This window comes from Pogona vitticeps, chromosome 1, assembly GCF_051106095.1.
Source record: "Pogona vitticeps strain Pit_001003342236 chromosome 1, PviZW2.1, whole genome shotgun sequence".
NCBI classification, from domain to species: domain Eukaryota; kingdom Metazoa; phylum Chordata; class Lepidosauria; order Squamata; family Agamidae; genus Pogona; species Pogona vitticeps.
Window position 1 is genome coordinate 83071359 of NC_135783.1, and position 20385 is coordinate 83091743.

Below are 20385 nucleotides of genomic sequence, written 5' to 3' on the forward strand. Positions count from 1 at the left end.
CTGAAGGCTTGGATTTAGTGGCAGTCTTAGATTTTGATTTGGAAGAGACAGATCCTTGGGTAGAGACCCCAAGAGATGTATTTTCAGGTTGAATGGTTCCAGTGGTATCCATAGTGGTTTGTGCTGGTAGGAGGGACCGTTCCCAGTGAAAAGATCTGAAGCTTTGTTGTCTAAGCTTAAGAGCCTGCTTGGTAAAAGGTTTGCAAATCAAACAGGCAAAAAAGACATAAATCGTGTCTGTCTGAGAGTGGAACTTTGTTTTGGCACGAAGAGCAGCGTTTAAACAAGGCTACAGGTGTCATAAAAGATGTCAGGGAGGGGGAGGGGGAAAAAGTAGGGGCAATCAGGAGGAGAAACAGATGAGAAAATCTGGTACTGTAATCCTTCATATTTTAAATGTCTTTAGGAAAAATGAAGAAAGGCAAGCGGAGAGCGCGACGAGAGATGAAACCTCAGCGGCGCCAAAAAGGAACAGAGGTAATTGCCAGGATGGGCGGACCACATGGAAAGGGAGCGGTCCTGACAAGTGCATGCTAAAGCTCTACAATATTCCAAAACCTCTGCGCAAGCACAGACTAAACCCAACCCATTAGTGTGCATTCACAGAGACCACAAAGAAGAACAGAGGGTCTGGAGTTACCTGATACATCAGACAACCTGGGCTCTGTAAAAAGCCCAGGAAAAGAAAAGAACAACAACGGAGAAAGAGGGGAGAACCTGGAGGAAAAGTCAGAGATAAAAGTGGAGGAGAGTGAAGAGATGGGGAGAATGAGAGTAGAAGAAGAGACAGAACAGCTGTCAGAGGGAGGAGGAGAAAGAGAGCCAGAATCCCTTCCTGAAGCAAGTGAGGTGACTCACCCAAAGAGGGTAGCACTGAGGAGAAAATAGGAGAATAGGAAACAGTGCCCCAAATTACTTGAAGGCAGAGGCATCACCAACTCTCTCATAAACTCTCTTTCTGGGGGGAAAGAGAGAGAAGGGAACATCGATGTTTAGAGAGGGAGAAGGTAAGTCAGGAATGGGGAAGGCCAGCTTACAGAGAATGTCCCCCCCAACACAGAAGATTTAAGAACAAATGATGTGTGGGGGAGACAGGAGGATGGGAGGAAGAGAGGGAGCAAACCCAGAGGGAGTTGGGTTTGGTTCCCCTGTTGCGGCACCCTATGTTCAGCCTCGCATCAATCCTCTCACCCAGAACAAAAGTAAGAGAAGCATGGGAGAGACCATTACCACTAGAAGCCAAGTTGTGGACTGTTCAAGGGAATGGACTAGTTCAAACCCAAGTCTGGAGACTGATGATGGACCTTTTGAAGTAGCTGGGTAAAAGTTACCTATTATGTTAAATAAAACTGTTGCATTTAAAGCAGAAGAGTATCCCAGTTGTAAGTTTGGAATTAGGGGAATCCACCATCAGTAAGTCAGAAACCAATCATATTGACATTCTCATTACTGCTACAATGACACTACTGTATTAGTAAATCTGCATTAGACATTTGATAAACTATATAAAACTAATGGGAAGTACTATAAGGGCTTGTAATAACCTTAACATGGAGGAAAATTCCTCTATATTTTAACAAGATGATGATGTTCATTTTAAAGTAGAAAATGAGGAGTGGATGATGATGAAACAAAAAGTGCCTTCTAGGGCAGCCATTCTCAAAAAATTTTGGCCACAGCCATAATTACAACATGAAAGAAATATAGGCCAAGTCAGGATTATATCAGTTGCATAATGAGCCATGCAAAGTGGTGTGTGAAGAATTGTTTCTAGTTTGTGGTCCCCTTCTAATGTGCCAGGGCCCCCAGGAGGCCATATGGCTCCCACTGGGAATGGCTGATTCTTACTTACCCTGCTCAAACATACTACGGTCCATTCACTAATCTCCCATTGTTCAACCTATGCAATTCAAGATATAGTGTGGGACTAGGGAAACTAGAAGGTAAAGCAGTCCAAGTGACACAGAAACCAATCCAGGGCTAAATAGAAAGCCAGAGCAAGGTTCATGATGATAGGGAAGCAGAATGCAGTCTAGAAAAGGAGAGAGGCCAGCAAAGACACATATGTGAATTCTCCAAGAGAATGCAGTTGTTCATCAACATTCCTAGTTAGAGAATGTTGGGAAATCAAAACACATAGCTACATCATTCATTTAATGGCAACCGAAAGCTAGCAACTAGAAAGCCAGGAACTAGAAGCAAATCATTTTCTCTGCTAGCAGAGAAACTCTGGTTTCCCACTTTGCAGGCAAGATATTTGTGATAAGCTACATCTTCATATAATTACAAAACACTTCATATATTTAACTGATCTGACTTTTACACAGAATGGATATTTATAGGCTTCTCTTCATTGATATGGGGACGTGGTGGCACTGTGGGTTAAACTGCAGAAGCCTCTGTGCTTCAGGGTCAGAAGACCAGCAGTCGTAAGATCGAATCCATGTGACAGAGTGAGCTCCCGTCGCTTGTCCCAGCTCCAGCCAACCTAGCAGTTTGAAAGCATGCAAATGCGAGTAGATTAATAGGGACCATCTCGGTGGGAAGGTAACGATGTTCCATGTCTAGTCATGCTGGCCACGAGACCACGGACAAACGCTGGCTCTATGGCTTGGAAACGGGGATGAGCACCGTGCCCTAGAGTTGGACATGACTGGACTAAATGTCAAGGGGAACCATTACCTTCATTGTTATTCAGAATTGAAAATCTAAACGTATATAATAGACTATGTTAGAAACTCTATATTTTGATAAAACATTACCACTTCCTTGTGCTTCTCTGTATGTATGTAGTATTCTGAGAAACAGAATGTGATGTGATGACAAATCAAGAAATAAAATGTCAGATAACCAACACAGCAGTCAAGAAGCCAGGCACACACATGCACAATACCAGGATTGCTCATACTTGTTGCAGAAGAAGGAGTGCTGCAACTCAGCAACCAGTCTGCAGTGTTTAAAACAGTCATGTTGTCTCCTGAGAATTGGAATGGTATACATTTATTGTTTGCTTATCTGCTTAAAGTGCAGGATTTTTTAAAAAAATAATAATACTACTAATAAAAAGAAATAAAGGAAAACAATTTGCTAGGCTCCTGTGGCCCTAGTAAATTCTGACATACAGTTTTGGATTTTGTTGTGCTTCTAGCCATACAGAGCAACTTACAAAAGTTAAACACCTCATTTCCAAGATCACTCCTCTGGACACCATGCCAGAAAAAAGACAGATTTTACTGGCACATTACCCCAAAGCACAAGACACACAAATACACCCATACAACACACCCTTTTCTACCAGGTCTATACTTCAATGTATAACAGAGGGCACCATACAGAAAAAAGTTTCACACAGAATTTGTTAGTTGAGCTGAATAATGATATATACAATGAAATTTTAGCAACCACTATTTCTTGTAATTTCAGTGCCTCTTACCAAATTGACAAAACTTATGACATCAATGATAATCGTTTTTAATTTTAAAAGTAGTAAAAATCTGAAACAAGACTGATGTCACTGAATAAGACAAATATAGTGTAAGTACACGGTGCCAGAATCATCTTTAATAATCAAACTATATTGACAATATCAGAATCATTTTTAAATCCAGGAACAGATAAGTAGTTATTTCTCCAAATTTGCTTTAAGCACATCTTGTACAAAAATATATATCTTAGGGCTTGATTTTTCTTTTCACTGATGAGGATGTACATCTGAGAAAAGAAATCCCATAACTAGTGGTGGGTCACATACTTTGCATGCACAAGGTGTAGGGAAGACCTAGCCTGACGTGTCAATGATATTTACAGCTAAGCATAATGGAAAAGGGTAATATGAAATTTGATTTAGTAAATGGCAGTATCTGGATGTTCAGTTAATATGAATCCAGAGGAGCTCATTTCTGTCAAACTAGAGATCAGCAGATACTACGTTTTAATACTTTTACACATTTCCTTCTCTGATTTCATTTTTTAAATCAAGCTCAATGGAAATATTCACACAGCATGAAATGCAGAATCATTCCTTATAAATCTAGATTAGCTGCAATTTAGTAAGTTTACCTTTTGTGAATATGCCTGAAGCCAGATACAGACATTAAAGATAACTCAGAATCAGAAGTAAAAATACCTTTATATTCATAAGATGTTACTGAAGCAGTCTTTTCTGATTTGTGAAATCAGACGTCAAAGGACTCCTTAGATAAATCCTTAAGCATGGTCACCAAGTAAAGGATATTGACATGCATAATTCTAGAGGTGAATGAAACTTGTGCTATAACATTCAGACACTTTCATTAGTTAAGTATCCTACTCTTCCAGCCACAGGTAATCTCTAGTGTCTGTCTAGAAAAGAAGGTTGAAGCAAGTAAGTAGGTCTGCTTCACAGGTTAGCATATATTAGCATAAATATTTTATAAGCCAACAATGCTTAAACAAATTTAAGATCTGTAATTTAGCCAATCCTACATGTTATTTTTGCTGAACACAGACTGGTTGAAAATGAAATACCAGGCTGGATATTTGGATAATAAAATTAAAGGAAAGCTAATACCAATACAGTCCTAGCAGGCTTAAAGAACAGGCCAGGTTGCAAAGATGAAACATAAACAAGGGTGGAATTAAAATGATGGCTGTTCCAGGAATGTGTGTAGGTACACACTGGGGATGGAAAAGAAGTTGAGACAAAATCAATATAACTAAACAATGCTAGGGAGAGTCTATGTATTTAGGGGACTATTGGTAAGAAAGAACAGTCAGTCTAGCAGGGTTATGTACAAATGATTGGCTGAAACACTGTTGCGTTGTCATGCATGTGGAAGGCAAACGGTGCAACATTCAGTTTCTTCTAGTTGGCAATTAACAAGTCCCCACTGAGATTCTCAACTGTATGCCAAGCTAGTGGGTGCATGTGCCACCAAGAATCCCAGTGGTGACTTGTTAATTGCCAGCTAGAAGTGACTGAACGTTACAGTTTGTTTTCTGCACGCATAACACAGCAACAGGATTTCAGCCATTATTTTACTGTATTATTTGATATTCACTTTCTTCATGGATATAATTTCTTGTTACCACAGACAAATTCTCTAAATATACCAAAGTACATTTTTCTTTTAGATTGAAAGAAGGCAGGTCTTTACTTACCACCTGTTCCATTTGTTGTAACAGATGTGCTGCTTAGATTAGATTTGTCCACTTTTGAACTACCCTGTGCTTCACTGCTTCCCACAAGATTATGAGGGCTTGCTAGATCTTGCATTTCCATAGATCTACTGACAAGAGAAAACACAATAATATTATTACAATAATACTTACATTGTAGAGTACGGAGATCCCATTAGACTAGCATAAGATTGCATACACATACAAATTAATAGACATGAACAGAAAGATACAAAGACACACCCACTATGTGTCTTCTATCAAAACTGGAAACAATATATGATTCCGAACAATTTACTAGAGCTTTACACAGTGTACCTCATCAAACTTTATGAATCATAGTCATGCACAGCAAATATAGCATCCCAGACTCCCTTACAAAGCTGCTAGAAATGCCAGATGCACCTGATGAATCAAGTTACGTTTAAAAACAGTATATTCAATTGTTCAGAATCGTATGATACAAGTTTCAAAATTAATACTGTACTGAAAAAAACAGTGCTAGGGAGTACTTGCACACGTCCTGTTTGTTAACCCCTGCAGAGTATATTGCTATCTTGTGCAACTAAATAGTAGTTGTGTTTTGCACTAGGAAAAGCGCTATGGCCACATGTTGAGCTTCAACACCACCACCAAAACCATATGAAAATAAGGTATTTCCAGTTTCTAACTATGTACAGCTGTTACAATATTACACCTTCTATCTATCTATCTATCTATCTATCTATCTATCTATCTATCTATCTATCTATCTATCTATCTATCTATCTATCTATCTATCTATCTATCTATCTATCTATCTATCTATCTATCTATCTATCTATCTATCTATCTATCTATCTATCTATCTATCTATCTATCTATCTAATTTCCCACCTTTATCTCCATAGGGGATACAAGGTGGCTCACTACATATAAAACAAGGAATTTAAAAACATGACAAATATTGTTTTTGTGGGTTTTTCAGGCTCTTTGGCCGTGCTCTGAAGGTTGTTCTTCCTAACGTTTCGCCAGTCTCTATGGCCGGCATCTTCAGAGGACAGCACTGGGGGACTGAAGATGCCGGCCATAGAGAGTGGCGAAACGTTAGGAAGAACACCTTCAGAGCACGGCCAAAGAGCCCGAAAAAACCACAACAACTAGTAAATCCCGGCCGTGAAAGCCTTAGTGAATATGATAAATATCACTTTTTAAAAACAATTAAATATACATTAGTTAACTAGTGGAAAGGTCCTTCCCTACATGTCCCTCCTGAAGATTTTAACATTTGGAAGGGCTTAATATCTGGGAGGGTTAGCCAGCCCCCACAGTGTTCAAGGCTTTGAAAAATTAAAATCAGCTCCTTGAATTGGGCCTAGTAAGAAATCAGCCATTAGCGCAGATCTTTCAGTACTGGGCTCATACCTGTATGATCATAATACCACGCACCAGTTAACCATATAGCTACCAGATGTTTCACCAATTAAATATCTCAGGCCCTTTTCAAGGGTAGCTCAACACAGAGTGCATTGCAATAGTTCCAAAGCAGTCCTATATATTGTCCAAAAGTCAAATTGAAATGGGACCAGATAATCGGTATCATCCAAGAGTGCCTAGAGTTGCAAGGCCACACCTTAACTTCTTTAGTCAAAAAAAGTGAGTTTGTCACTGGCCTATAGTTAATTAAAACTTTGGGGTAACAGTACATTTTTTTTAAATGTACTGACAGCATAAAAGGAAGCCTTTTAGGCAAGGCAGGCCAGAGCATTCCTTTAGGGAAGCATTTATCACCTCCTTTATCCATGGCAACAGTCCCAGCTTGAGGGGCAAGGATCAAGAAAGCAGGCAGTAGCCCTTGCCATTCTAAGCATTCTTTCCATAACCCCGAAATCTACAAGCTGAAATGCATCCCAGCTAGAAGGACAAGTGACAGCCATAGTTACATCAACATGACCTGTCCCAAAATCAGAATCAAATTCAAGGTGCAACATAGAAACCTCATCTACAAACACATAGCAGGTGTTGTGCTATGCATTTAGGAGGTGGTGAGTGTGCTAACATTGGAGGAATACAAGAGAATATGGTCAACCATCTGTTATGAGTAGTTCTACTTTGCATTGACCAGGGGGTTGGCCTTATAAACCCTTCCAACTCAATTATTTAATGATTTTACAACAGCAGTCCACTCGCAGTGAGCAACCAACTGTTCTGACACTTCCTCCCCATGTACCCTAGTGAAGGAAGCCTTGCACAATTCAGAAAATCATCACTGGTCCTGTGTGGATGCTATAGTATTAGAAGACAGAGTCCTTCTTAGCAACCTTTGTCTCTGTACCATGCCTTTTCAAATAGGCTGCAGCAAGTTTACAATTTCATTTGTCCCAAGTTATCCTCCGATGGTGCTTTAATCTTCACCTCTTTTGTTTCATTGCTCTCAGCTCTACAGGTGAGGAAAGGGTGCTTGGAAGTGACAGCATCCCTCACCATTGCTATTTCTGTATTCCAAGAATCAGCCAGGGCTTTGGCAATACCTTCAAGTGAATGCAGGAAACTACTAGGATCCACAGTATCAGATGCTTGGAATGGATCATATACTTGATCCACCACCCCAGTGGAGGTTTATACCAACTGCCAATCTAAAACTAACCAGATGTTGATCTGTCCTGACAACATAGTCACATATAACCCCTGCAGGTTCAGATCACTGTTTCTACCAGAAAAAAAATGTCAGATCCAAAGTATGGCCTGCCACATATGCAGGGCTAGCTATTAACTGGGACAAATCCATGGTTCTAATGATGAACATGAAACCATGAGCCACTCCTAAGTAATCTCAGCATGAATATTTATGAAACCTTGGAGCCCATAAGAGTGTGCAAAGCCTGCAAGAAAACTAAATAAACACTAACTGAGGAGGAAAAAATACACAAACATCAAAACAGAAGAAGAATTTGACTCAGAAAGGCAGCAGTGGTTATCCTGTGGTTGAACAAAAAGTTAGTAAGAGGTTTGATTGAGGTATGCTAGGGCATGCACAGTGGGGATGTGGTGACAGGGCTCATGCCAAAACAACTAAGCACTACAAGATTTCAAGCATGCCTCTGTATAGACACAAAACCCATTTTTTTGAGTCACAGAAATCATAGACAGGAAAAATATAACACCAAAGATAAACAGGAAAATTGATTTCTACAGCTTTTTATAAAGCTGGAAACAAACACGCTTCTTAGATTTGAAGCTGGTATAAGAGATTTTGGTGATCCAAAGATGTGTTGCTCTCTAGTTTCTGTTGATTTTCCTTCCCATTGCACAGCTTTGAACCATATCTGGCACTATGCCAGCTGGTCTCCTGATCCTTCAAACAGCTTCTCTGGGCTGTTGTGGGAAATAACGCATTATTAAACCCCTACTGGATGAATAAAGTGTTAGTCCTATTCTTTGGGTCCAAGTCCTTCTTGTCCATCACATGTACATTCATCTCACTAGTTACAGTTTACAGACCTTTCTGTAGTGCTCAAAAAACATGCAGAGACAGTTCATAGGACATCAATGGGGGAAAAATTCATGTACGTACTACAGACAACAGTATTTTATTATACCAGCCTTTATCCTGCCCAAAACTATTAGACTCTAATCAACGATGATTGCTCATATCAGATATTATAAATGTTTATACAGATTCTAGAAGTTAGACACAGATTCTCAATATTTTTGTAATCTGTTCTTAAAATGAAAGTTACCATACTGCTATTAAAAAATGTCCAGAATCTGCCTTCTGTTAGATCTACACACATTTCCAAAGATTCCCTCCACAATACAGTCCACTGAAGTCAGGAGGTTCCATTTTAAAAAAAATAAGTTTTCAAAATAAATAAATTATGGTCATACATAACTTAGAAGATTACCACATCTTCCTCAAAATAATCAACTGAAAGACACAAAGATAAATTAAAATACTATGAAAACATGCAAAACAGTAGAATGGTACCCTTTTAAAAACACCATGAGAATTAAACCTATAGAATTAAACACAACAAAGAACAGCAAAGGTACAGACAAAATAATAAGTGCCCCAGCATTTAACTGTCAGTAAAAAAATAAAACATTTAGCTCATTGCCTTTATGAGTGCTCTGAATGAGAAATAATTCAGCTGAAAAATATGTCTACAGAGATTCTTGACTGCTATGTGCACTTTCAAACATAACTTTACCCATATACCTTAATCATGACCTGTAACAACCTTGTAATTCTGGTTCCAGGCCTCTTTTGAACAACAGACAAAAAACCCCTGAGGACTAAGCTGAGACCACCATATTCATTTTTACTTCTAACCAAATCCAGATTTGAACTTTCAAAGTCTAAGGTGGGGAATTGATTGTGGAAAGGCAAATCCATTTTACTTTTAAAAGGATTGGTCGAATTACTCTGCTTTGGGAATTGATATTATATTGGGTCAGTTTCAAAGAAACCTAGCAACAACACACACACAAAACATATTGAAATACAACAGTTAGAATATAAAAAACTCACTACAGCAATCACAAATTGGGTGTATACTTGAATGTAAGAGAGTCTTCTGGATTGCTAATGTAAAATATTGTAATAGACAGAATGTACCAGAATCATAAAGAAATAGCTACTGGAAAAAGAATTTGTGAATCAGAATCAGTGAAGTTGGGATGACAAAAAGGAGACAAAAAGGAAAAGAAAAAAAAAGAAAGACTTTGAAGGATAAGCAGGTCCTGCAAACAGAGCATCTGCAACGCAACCACATAAAAGGCCCACAGGCAAATCCAAACGCATTAGGAGAAGTGCTTGAGGAATCTGCCATGGAGCCAGATGCTGCTGACTGCAGAATTTCTATAGCTGTCATGTACATCTTCCAACTGCCATCCAATTAAGGTCAATGAAAAATTGTGACCTAATAATCAAAGATGCATTCAATACTACTTTCATTTTCTATGGGAGATTGGAAGTGGTGATTGTTCTATTATTGTATGTGTTTTAATTGATTGTAGTATTGTATGTTTTATGTGAAATCCAGTTTAGTTTGTGACGAAAAGTGAGCCCAAGGAACTACCCAACTCAATGCAATTTCAAAATTTCATTATCTCTCGGGCAACCAATTTGTTCCAGGAGCCATGCATATTTTTCAGTGCAAACTCCTATCCCACCTTTTTTATGGAGTGCCCATCTGGACAGAGGCCGTAAATCAAGACATTGACTCCATTGCTGCTGTTTTTTTCAGAAAAATCTTAGGTGTTCCCAATATGATCCGTCTCTCCACCATGGTACTCGAATTGGGAACCCACCTTCCGTCTACTCTTGCCTGGGTTACCACCTTCAAATACTGGCTCCGTAACCATCTCCATTCTAACTCTAACTCTCTCCTTTTTGATCTTCTTAGTGATTCTTACACATCGAAATGGTTCCAACTGATCGACTCTAAACTTCTCTCCTTAGGACTGAATCTAGAATCCCTTTTCAATCTTGGATTACAACAGGCCCATTCCTTGATCAAACACAAACTCTGGCAGCTCAAGTATGAGACACTTTCTGCCAATTTGAACCCCATCTGTTCTCCCCTTTTTTTCAGTCTTCCTCCTTCCCTAGGACGTTCTTCCAACTACTTCTCTTCACTGACTAATCCTGATCAGAGAAGAGCATTCATGCTAGCTCGCCTGAATATTTTCCCTTCGGCGGTCCATGTAGGCAGTTTCTCCAAGATTCCCCGTGCAAATAGGCTCTGTTTTTTCTGTCATACTCTACCAGATTCCCTGGATCATATTTTATTTCACTGCCCAGCTCATTCTTCCCTGAGAAAGCTTTGCTTTGAACCGTGGCTTTCTTTCTTTCCCAACTCCCTAGCTTTTTTCCTGAGTGATTTTTGTCCTTTGATTACATCTGCCGTTGCAGGATATCTATTGGAAATTTCTATTTTAGCCCATAACCTATGATATTACTCGTTGCTTTGAGTGTATTTTTCACCTTACTATTCCCTTTGATCATTGTTTGGTTTGTATCTATGTTTTCCTGCCGTCTGTTCATATGCCAAAAAAGATATCGAAATCGAAAGTTTTATGACAAATACTTCTATTGGAAGCCGCCCAGAATGGTCAACCAGACCAGATGGGCGGGATACAAATCAAATAAATAAAATAATAAATAAATAAATAAATTCTAATATCTCTTTTGCTGAACATTTTTTTTTCCAATGATGATGTGGAAAAAATGAAACTAAGCTGATGTATTGAACATTATTCTGTATTTTTAGTCTAAAGAAAGATTATCTAGATTATTTCCATGAAGGCTATTTTGCTATATTTAACTATATCTATGCTCATTTTCATCTAACTATTCCCCACCCCCATTTTACAACAAATTATAAAACAACTACATATTATAAAAACACAGGAATAATTAAAAGTCACAAGGTCATGAAAGTCAATATTTTAAAGACCAAGATGAGTTGGAAAAGTCAAGGTAAAGAACTAAGCTTGTAAAAATTATTGAAAGCACATGGTCATTGCTGACTGTTCTGCAAAAGAGCTGTCCTCCAGAGGATGGATACCACTATAGAGAAGACTGGCTGCTATGCTGTCATCATGTGGAAATGGATGTGACATGAACAGGAAGGCCTCCTTGAAGATCCTAATGGTCTAATGAAGCTACATGGAGATGGCAATATTTTAAATACTCTGGTTTAAAGTTTACAGGACCTGATCCTTTAAAGAATCATAGCAAATGATATGAATCCTAATTCCAAATAACCAGCAAACTGATGCCTTGATGCATCTCACTATCTTTACAAAGTATCCTTGAAAGATGAATTTAGGACACTAACAGCATGTAAGCTTGGAACTACCCACAAGATCTTGATGCACAGCTTTGAAGAAGATGATTTATCATTGAAAAGTCAGTTATAAAAAAAATTATTTTCTAAAGGTACCACCTGCTCCCACATTTGTATTGCTTTAAAATGTTTCACAGTATTTCACTTTAGATTGCATACAATTAAAATAAAATATATTGCTATAACTACACATACACACATACCCTGTTTCCCCGAAAATAAGACCTAACCTGAAAATAAATCATAGTAAGATTTTTCAGGATGCTTGTAATATAGGTCCTAACCAAAAAATAAGCCCCAGTTAAGTGAAACCCTGCCCTTCAACATTGTGCATCCACTAGAAGATGACATTACTATATTTGAATAAATGTAGATTGTTGCACATGAAAAATATCCCCTGAAAATAAGCTTTAATGCATTTTTGAGCAAAAATTAATATAAGACCCTGTCTTATTTTTGGGGAAACATGGTATCCACCATGTTCACTCATAGAATATGAAAATTTACCATTGACAGAAGGAAATGCATCTTTCATGTGACCTCCTTTGGACCTAGACATGGGAACTCCTGGGGGAGATGAGTATGAAGCCCCCATGCCTATCTACAACATGCCGTGCATTCTCCCCTCCAACATTTTAATTTTTTTTACTCCAAATGTTTGTTTCACCCGTTACAGATGCTGATGTGGATTTTGCCATGGTTTTGAGCTGCCAAGAACAAACGTGGAAAAAGAAAAATGAAAATAAAGCCTCTCCTCCCCTATGTCCAAAACAACTTGGATCCAGGACCCTTCACGAGGAAGATGAACAATTATGATATGTCAAATATTTGAGGTCCAAAGATGGAAGTGTGTGGCCCCCCCAGACTTCTGTAAGCTGCCCACTGCACTTTAGCAGCTCAAGCTATCTTTCTGACTATTTTTTCCTCCAACCACTTCATAAGTATATTCCAATTATCTTTTAAGTATAATCTAAGTTACACCAAGAAGTACAATATAAAAAATGGCAATATAACACATATGAAAACTACCATTGTTACAAAGAAAATACTGTGTTTCATATTCTGTCTTCCTATCTATGAATAAAAACTATACCTTATTACAGTAATATGTGAGAAAAAAATGACTTCTAGATTAAACATGGAGCCTTGTGGTGCAGTGGTCAGACTCCTGTACTGCAGCCAAAACGCTGCTCATGACTCAGTTTCAATCCCATGCAGCCAGCTTGAGGTTCACTCAGCCTTCCATCCTTCTGAATTTGTTAAATCAAGCACTGTACTCAGGTTGCAGGAAGACCAATGTGGACCCTGCGTAATTAAAACCTGAACCATGACTTTCAGGTTCTTAAGAAACTGAAAAGCAAAATTATTTGACAGTTGCCAAATAGATCTTAGATAAAGGTTTTTTACATGAAGGAATAATAAATCAGGGTAGCTTAAAGGAAGTTGAAAAAAACATAAAACACTGGAATTCAACGGATTGTGGAAGCAACAATTCTGTCTTAATCAGTCCTATTGACAACTGTGCTGTCTACATACTGTCTACAATCTCCATTTCTTATGCCTTTTCAAAGCACATTCATGCATTTTACAGGACAGCAGAGAGTAATGCTTTCAATTTATAAAATAATTGTTCTATTGTAAATGTCCTGCGATGGCTTGTAAATAAAAGTTATATATTACACAATAAAGAAAACAAAGTACATATCTGTTTCACAGAAAGATCCTGTCATCAGAAATTCATACGCAAGACCCACCACCACCTTGCTTTCTTTTTACATTTCTGAATAAAACATGGGTTCTTTCTCTCATGCACATACTATGTATCTAGAATCATTATTTTCTATTATATACCTTCTCATACTAGTAAACTAGTAAAGGGAAAAGACAAAGACAAAGAATTTGCTGATACATACGTCATTCCAAGAATTCTCCTGACAAAGTTCCCACACCCAACTTAATTACTTCCCTACTGTAAAAACATATTCCATCTGCATTTATTCTAATACTTTCAAGTCCAAAACCAACACACAATAAAGTTAGCTAAATAAATGAAAGACGTTAGCTCCAAGTAGAAGGCCAGGAGCTGGTCTGCAAGTGAAAATACTTTCACTATCCATTTTTATGCTGACATTTCACTTTATATATGATGTTTTCACAAGACCTGTTTAAAGAAGAATGATCAAACTTCAAGTGTATACTTCATAACAGCTGTGTAGTGTTGCTCTAGCCACTAATGATTTGAAACAGTTCACATTTACACTGTTTCCAACTTCTCCATCTGAAATTTAAATGTTTGACCAAGAGCTGATAAAATGTGTATCAGTGTGCTGCATTGGCTAACATTTGTGATTTACATATGTGTAAGTTATACTATACTCTGTACCTCAACATGACAAGTTGCTATTAACTAATGAGGTGCCAGTCACATTACAAAATGTGCCCTACTGTGTAACTGCTGCACACCTAGTAATGTGACTGGTGCCTCATTTAGCAAATGGCAATTTATAGCAGTGTTACACAGCTTAATTTAAACATGTGTATTCACTAGGATTCCACTAGGAATCCACTAGGATTCTGGCCAATGAAAAATAAAAACTGACAATATCTCTTTGACAAACATAATTTTATGTTTTAAGAAATTTAAAAAATAGGCAGATAAAATGCACAGTCCACAGTCCAAGTTACACATCAGGACAATCAAGTGCTGAGGTATGTTCATTTCTTTCAGAACGACCCATAGTTTCTCATGCTCTACACAATCAAAGTTTTTGCTGTAGTCTATAAAGCACAGACTGATCTTCGTCTGAAACCCTTTGATGTGGTCCAGTACCAGCAGATATTTGCAATTTGATCTGGAGTGCCTCTTCCTTTTTGGATCTTCTGGAATATATCTTTTGTTTTTCCCCTTTTGTTATTCTCCTCTATTTCTTTGCATTACTTTTTGCAATAGTTCTCTTTGTCTCTGCATGACAGTAGCTGAAAAGCTACATTCAGAATCCTGCTTCTGTCACCTTTTACTTTAGCTTCTCACCTACCCTTTACAATTTTAAGTGTTTGTTCCATCCATAGGATTTTTCTTTTCTTTTTTACTACTGAAATTGTCTTCATGCATTCTTCCTTATTAATATCTCTGATTTCAACCTGCAGTTCTTCTGGTTCACAGTCAATTCAATTTAGTAATTGAATACAGTCCATTATGTGGACTGTAAATTCATCAGGAAAGTTATTTAAATTATATTTTGGCACTATATGCCGCCCACTCTACCCAAAGGTCTCTGGGCGGCTTATGATTCTTTCTTTTTTCAGCTTTACTCTAATGTTGTATATTAACAATTCACAAACAGTAACACAATCTGCTCCTGGTCTTGTTTTTATAGCTTCTCTATCCCCTGCTACCAATTACATAGTCTATTTGATTTCTGTATTGGCCATCTGGTGATGTCCATGTGTACAATAATCTGTTTGGTTGAAGCATGAATAATCTGTTTGCTTGAAGCATGAATTTGCAATAAATAGATTACTGTATTTGCATAAGTCTATGGGCTGTTTTCCTGCTTTGTTTCTGTCACCTAGACCAAATTTTTGAACATTTGGTTCTGCTTTGTTCCCTACTTCTGCATTCCAGTCACTTCTGATTGTAAGTATGCCTTGTTTTGGTGTGTGATCAATTTCTTCCTGGATGCTTGCATGAAAACTTTTGATTTCATCTTCTTCAGTATCTGTAGTTGGTGAGTAGACTTGGATGATGGTTATACTAATAGGTTTTCCACGGAATCTGGTTGATCTTATTCAGTCAAGGCTTGCATTATATCCCCTAACTGTCTGTGCTACTTCTTGCCTCAATATTAGCATCAATCTCTTTCTTCTGAGATTATTATTTCCAGACTAGAACACTTTATAGTTGTGTCACTAGTAATATCCTGCTCCAGTCCACTTTCGTTCACTGACACCAAATACTGCAAAGTTTATGAATTCCATTTCTTGCTTTAATATTCCAAGTTTACCTTGATTCATACTTCTCACATTCCATGTTCCAATTATATATGTTCCTGTCCAGTGCCGGTCCATGGGCTTGCCGGAACTGGGCTGCGGATATGGACCTCTGCCCCCCCTGCATGCACTGTGGGTGTCTTGCACCCATGGAGGGTGTGTCACATTTGTGGGAGGGTTGCGCTTGCCCCCATGTGCCACCGCCCCCCTGTGCATGCAGCTCACTTCCCCAAGCTGGTCTACAGCCCCAAAAAGGTTGGGGAGCACTGTTGTACAGCACTGAACTTTCTTTTTATTTCTGTGCGCATCAGCCACTAGACATCCTTTCTGCTTTAATCTAGTAAATTGCATCATTTGTGGCAGTGCTATTTGTACTTGTCCTTTGTTCTCTCCCAGTAGCCAAATGAGTGCTTTCCAACCCGAGAGAATCACTTTCCAGCTCTATCTCTTGTTCCATCCTGCTCTATCTTATTATATGATTTTCAGGTTTAGAAAGGTTCAGCAGTGGTTTATCATCGCCATATTCTGTGCAGTATTCAGAAATGTTAGCTTGAATGCCAGTACTGTTGCCTGCAAGTGTCACCTTCAGCTACTGTTGCTGCACAGTAGCTGCTACCCCCATCACCACTGGAACTATCCATTCTCTTCTGTGAATGTGGCAGCTACCTTTGAAGAGGGTGTATGCATCTTAGTCTGATTTATCAGCTGTGACCTTTCAGCCTTGGGTGACCCTCTTAGGAGTCTGGTTCACAGTGCAGTCTGACCTCCTAATGGCATTGTTCTCAGCTTCAATGAAACACTCAAACGCCTTCACCACATCAACGTGTGCATCCAAGAAGGGATATTAGCGCTATAACCTATTAAATTTTATGCAAGTTCTCAGTGACAAGATACATACAAATTACCATCTATTACATAAGTTACATGGATCTGAAATCATATTTTGATCGCAACAGAAGGAGACAAGGTTTCCCAAAAGCAGATATTAACAAGAAACAGAAGCTTATTCAGTAGTAAAATAGGAAAGCTTCAATTGTTTCTTTGTTTCTATGAAAGCAGAAGATGGGGGAAGCATTTTAGTCCACGTCAAATTTTACTACATATGTACTGAGGTTGTTGTTGCCATCAAGACACATCCAATTTATGAATGGAATGGAATCTCCAAAATATTCTGTACTCAACAGCTCTTGCAAAGTCAAGACCGATTTCTTTTAGGGAGTCTGTTCATCTCATATTTGTTCCTCTGTTCCTTCTACCTTCAACTTTTTTATTGTCTTTCCAGATAATTTTGCCTTCTCATGAGTAGGATAGTTTTTGTTTCATCATATCCACGTCCAGAGACAATTCAGGATATCTCCAAAGCTCTCTTCTAGCACCACCATTCATATGATTTTTTTTTCCTAACAGCTTTCTTCACTGTTCAGCTTTCACACCAGTATATAGTGATCAGAAGTACAATAGTGTGAATGATCTTAGTCTTAGTATCCAGCAGCACATCCTTACATTTTCTTCATCATTGCCTTTCTCTACTTCAGATTTCTTGGCTGCAATCCCCATGTGGATTGATGACTGAACCAAGATATACCAAATCTTGGACAATTTCAATTTCTTCATAGTCAATGCTAAAGTTGTGTAATTCTTCTGTAGTCATTATTTTTTTCTTATTAATGTTCAACTGCAGTCCTGCTTTGGCATTTTCTTCTTTCACTAAAAGTCATTTCAAATGATTGCTGCTTTCTACCAGCCAGATGGTTTCATATGGATATCTTAAATTATTGATTTTTTTCTTCTGCCAATTTCTACTCCTCCTTCATCTGAATTTAGCCCAGCATTCCGTATGATACATCATGCATACAGATTGAATAGATGGGAAGATAAAATACACCCTCATTAGATATCTTTGTCTATGGGAAACCATTCTGTCTTTACATATTTGCAATATGATTTCCAGTGCCTCCTTCTATTTCAAAACCCAGCTTGAATGTTAGGCATTTATTGTTCCATCTAAGGCAAAAGCCTTTGTTGCAACTCTTCTTTGGATGCACACCTTAACATGGTAAGGTGGTTTGGGCATGTCAGAGAAACTGACAGCAATGCCATCAGGAGCCTAGACTCCATTACAAGCCTGGACTCCCAAACAGGGCCATCCACGAAGGAATGTTCACAGCTGAGGCAACAGGCAAAGATGCATCCACCCTCAGAAACCACATCCTCAGAAGAGAATGGATAGACCCAAAGGTGACTGGGGGCAGAGAAACTTCTGGAGGGCAGCTACTGGGTGGCAGCAGTAGCTGAAGGTGACCCTGGAGTAGGATCTTTCCCAGACAGACAGTGATTAGCTTTTGTTAGTACTGTGGAGAAGAAGGCAAAGGCAAACCACTGTTGAACCTTTCTTACCTTGAAAAGCCTATGATGTACTGATACAGGTAATTATTTCATTTTTATGTCCCCCTGTAGCTTTCACTTTGAGAAATATTTGATAATGGTAATGAAAATAATTACACCCCTAAGTTAACGGTTCAAAATGCTGTGATGCATCTGAATTACATGATATTTCGAAACATTTGAGACTGGCGAAAAGTCAGGAAGAACAACCTTCAGAACACAGCCAAAGAGCCCGAAAAACCCACAACAACCACTATCCTTGATTTCTTTGGGCACACAATGTCTAAAATTTATTCTAATAATAACTCTTATAACTCTACCAGGACTACACAATAAATAATTCTAATAAAGCAAACTTCTAGCTATGCCACAACTTTTGAGAGCAGTTCACACATTATAATTTTTATCGGAACACTGATGCCATTGTACAATTGCTTTCATGTTTGCACGTAAGATTTCTTATGCAGATATTCTCATGAGAGAGACATGATATGCTTCAGCTGCCACATCTATATACCTGACGTTGTTAAGTTAGGTTTGCCTCTATGTGGTATATGAAAAAGTGAGCAATTTACTTCATTCACAGTGCAGATCTTTACATATTCTTACTAAGAAACAAGTCACATGGGATTAAACAGGGCCTATTCTCCATCAGCGATGGCCTATGATCTAACCATGAACCTGATACTATGGGGTGAGATGTCTCCTTTCCTTAGACCACAGGCCACCAATATTTTCCTTTAAGTGTGTTTAGAAAAGCAGCTCTGCAATGTTTTCAACTCTGTAAAACAGATAATGTTTCAACTAGAAATATCTAGATTCAAATTTACACTTGGCCATCAAATTATCCTCTGGGTGACCTTACAGTAAACAGAACATTTCAGCCAAAGTCCCACACAAAATTGCTTAGAAGATAAAACAGAGCCTCAGCCATCTATGCCATCAGGAATTTTTTATACAAAAGTTTAAAAGGATAAAAATCTAACAAACAGTAACATTTATAATAATAAAGTAGCATTGGCATTATTGTCATTTTTCATTAAATCAAGTTTTACAAGCCCATAGACACAGTGTGACACACTGCTCTTGGAAAGTACTTGTACTCATGAACTTAGTATGGTTAAAAACTAAAGGAGTCCATTATTTAGGGTTTTTACAATTATTGAAAATATCTGTACCTAAGGGATACAGATATTTAAGAACTCCACCATTTAACAAGAACAGGAAGGAAAGATTTAATCTCATGAAACAGCATTAAAATGGAGCATTTTACAATCAATGTTAACAGAAAAATCTCATTGATCTTGGTAGAAAAATGGCCATTCCTCAAATGACACTTAGTTGCATTTGGACAATATTTATCCTAGAAAGCATTTACCAACCAACAGAGGAAAAAATTAAAAACAAGCGATCGTATTGCATGAAGTCCCTAGATCTTGTAGACAGCTTTTTCAAAATATCCCTAAATGTTGCTTATACTCCAATTATAAAATTAATTTTTACTACTAAATATTGTTGTGTTCTACTTAATCACTAACAATGACTTGAGTCGGGTGTATGATGTGGAGACGGATGAAAAACCAGCAATATTTAGACATTTTGAAAACAGAAGCAAAAGTTCAAGCAACTGAGAAAAGGGCTTAAGTTGTTTCATATTACAAATTTTACACAAAACAGATGTAACCTTGGAACTTTAATACTAGATGGTATATTTAGAGACATTCTTATTTTACTACCCAAAACACAGACAAAAAGGTTATAAAAGTCATATGTTCATGAAACACAAAGACCAATTTGTGAAAGTAAATGATTTACTATACTGCTTTTCATCTTTCTGTTTAAGTACTGTTTAGTAAGCAGTATCATTGCCTTATACTGCTTAAATTCATCAAAATTCAGTTGTTTACCTGGAATTTTGAGGTTCTGAAACATCTGAATCTGTGCACGTTTTCTTCACCTGCAGGAAAGAAGTGATTACATTTAATTTCCCATAAAAAAAGAGAAAACAAACAGAAAGGCT

At 37.9% G+C, this 20385-nt stretch overlaps 1 protein-coding gene across 16 annotated transcripts in view; it reads right to left on the minus strand.

The window, feature by feature from the left end:
- Window positions 1-20385, minus strand: part of EYA4 (EYA transcriptional coactivator and phosphatase 4) — a 184887-nt gene that overhangs the window by 89865 nt on the left and 74637 nt on the right. For 7 of the 16 annotated variants that reach the window (XM_072996482.2, XM_078383335.1, XM_072996496.2 and 4 more), the window contains 3 exons: window positions 20273-20322; window positions 5140-5267; window positions 2909-2977 (listed from right to left, as the gene is read on the minus strand). In XM_072996482.2, coding sequence (XP_072852583.2) covers window positions 2909-2977; window positions 5140-5267; window positions 20273-20322 — 247 coding nt within the window. The remainder of the gene's footprint in view (window positions 1-2908; window positions 2978-5139; window positions 5268-20272; window positions 20323-20385) is intronic. The other 9 variants (XM_078383340.1, XM_072996518.2, XM_072996513.2 and 6 more) reach the window with 3 other exon arrangements.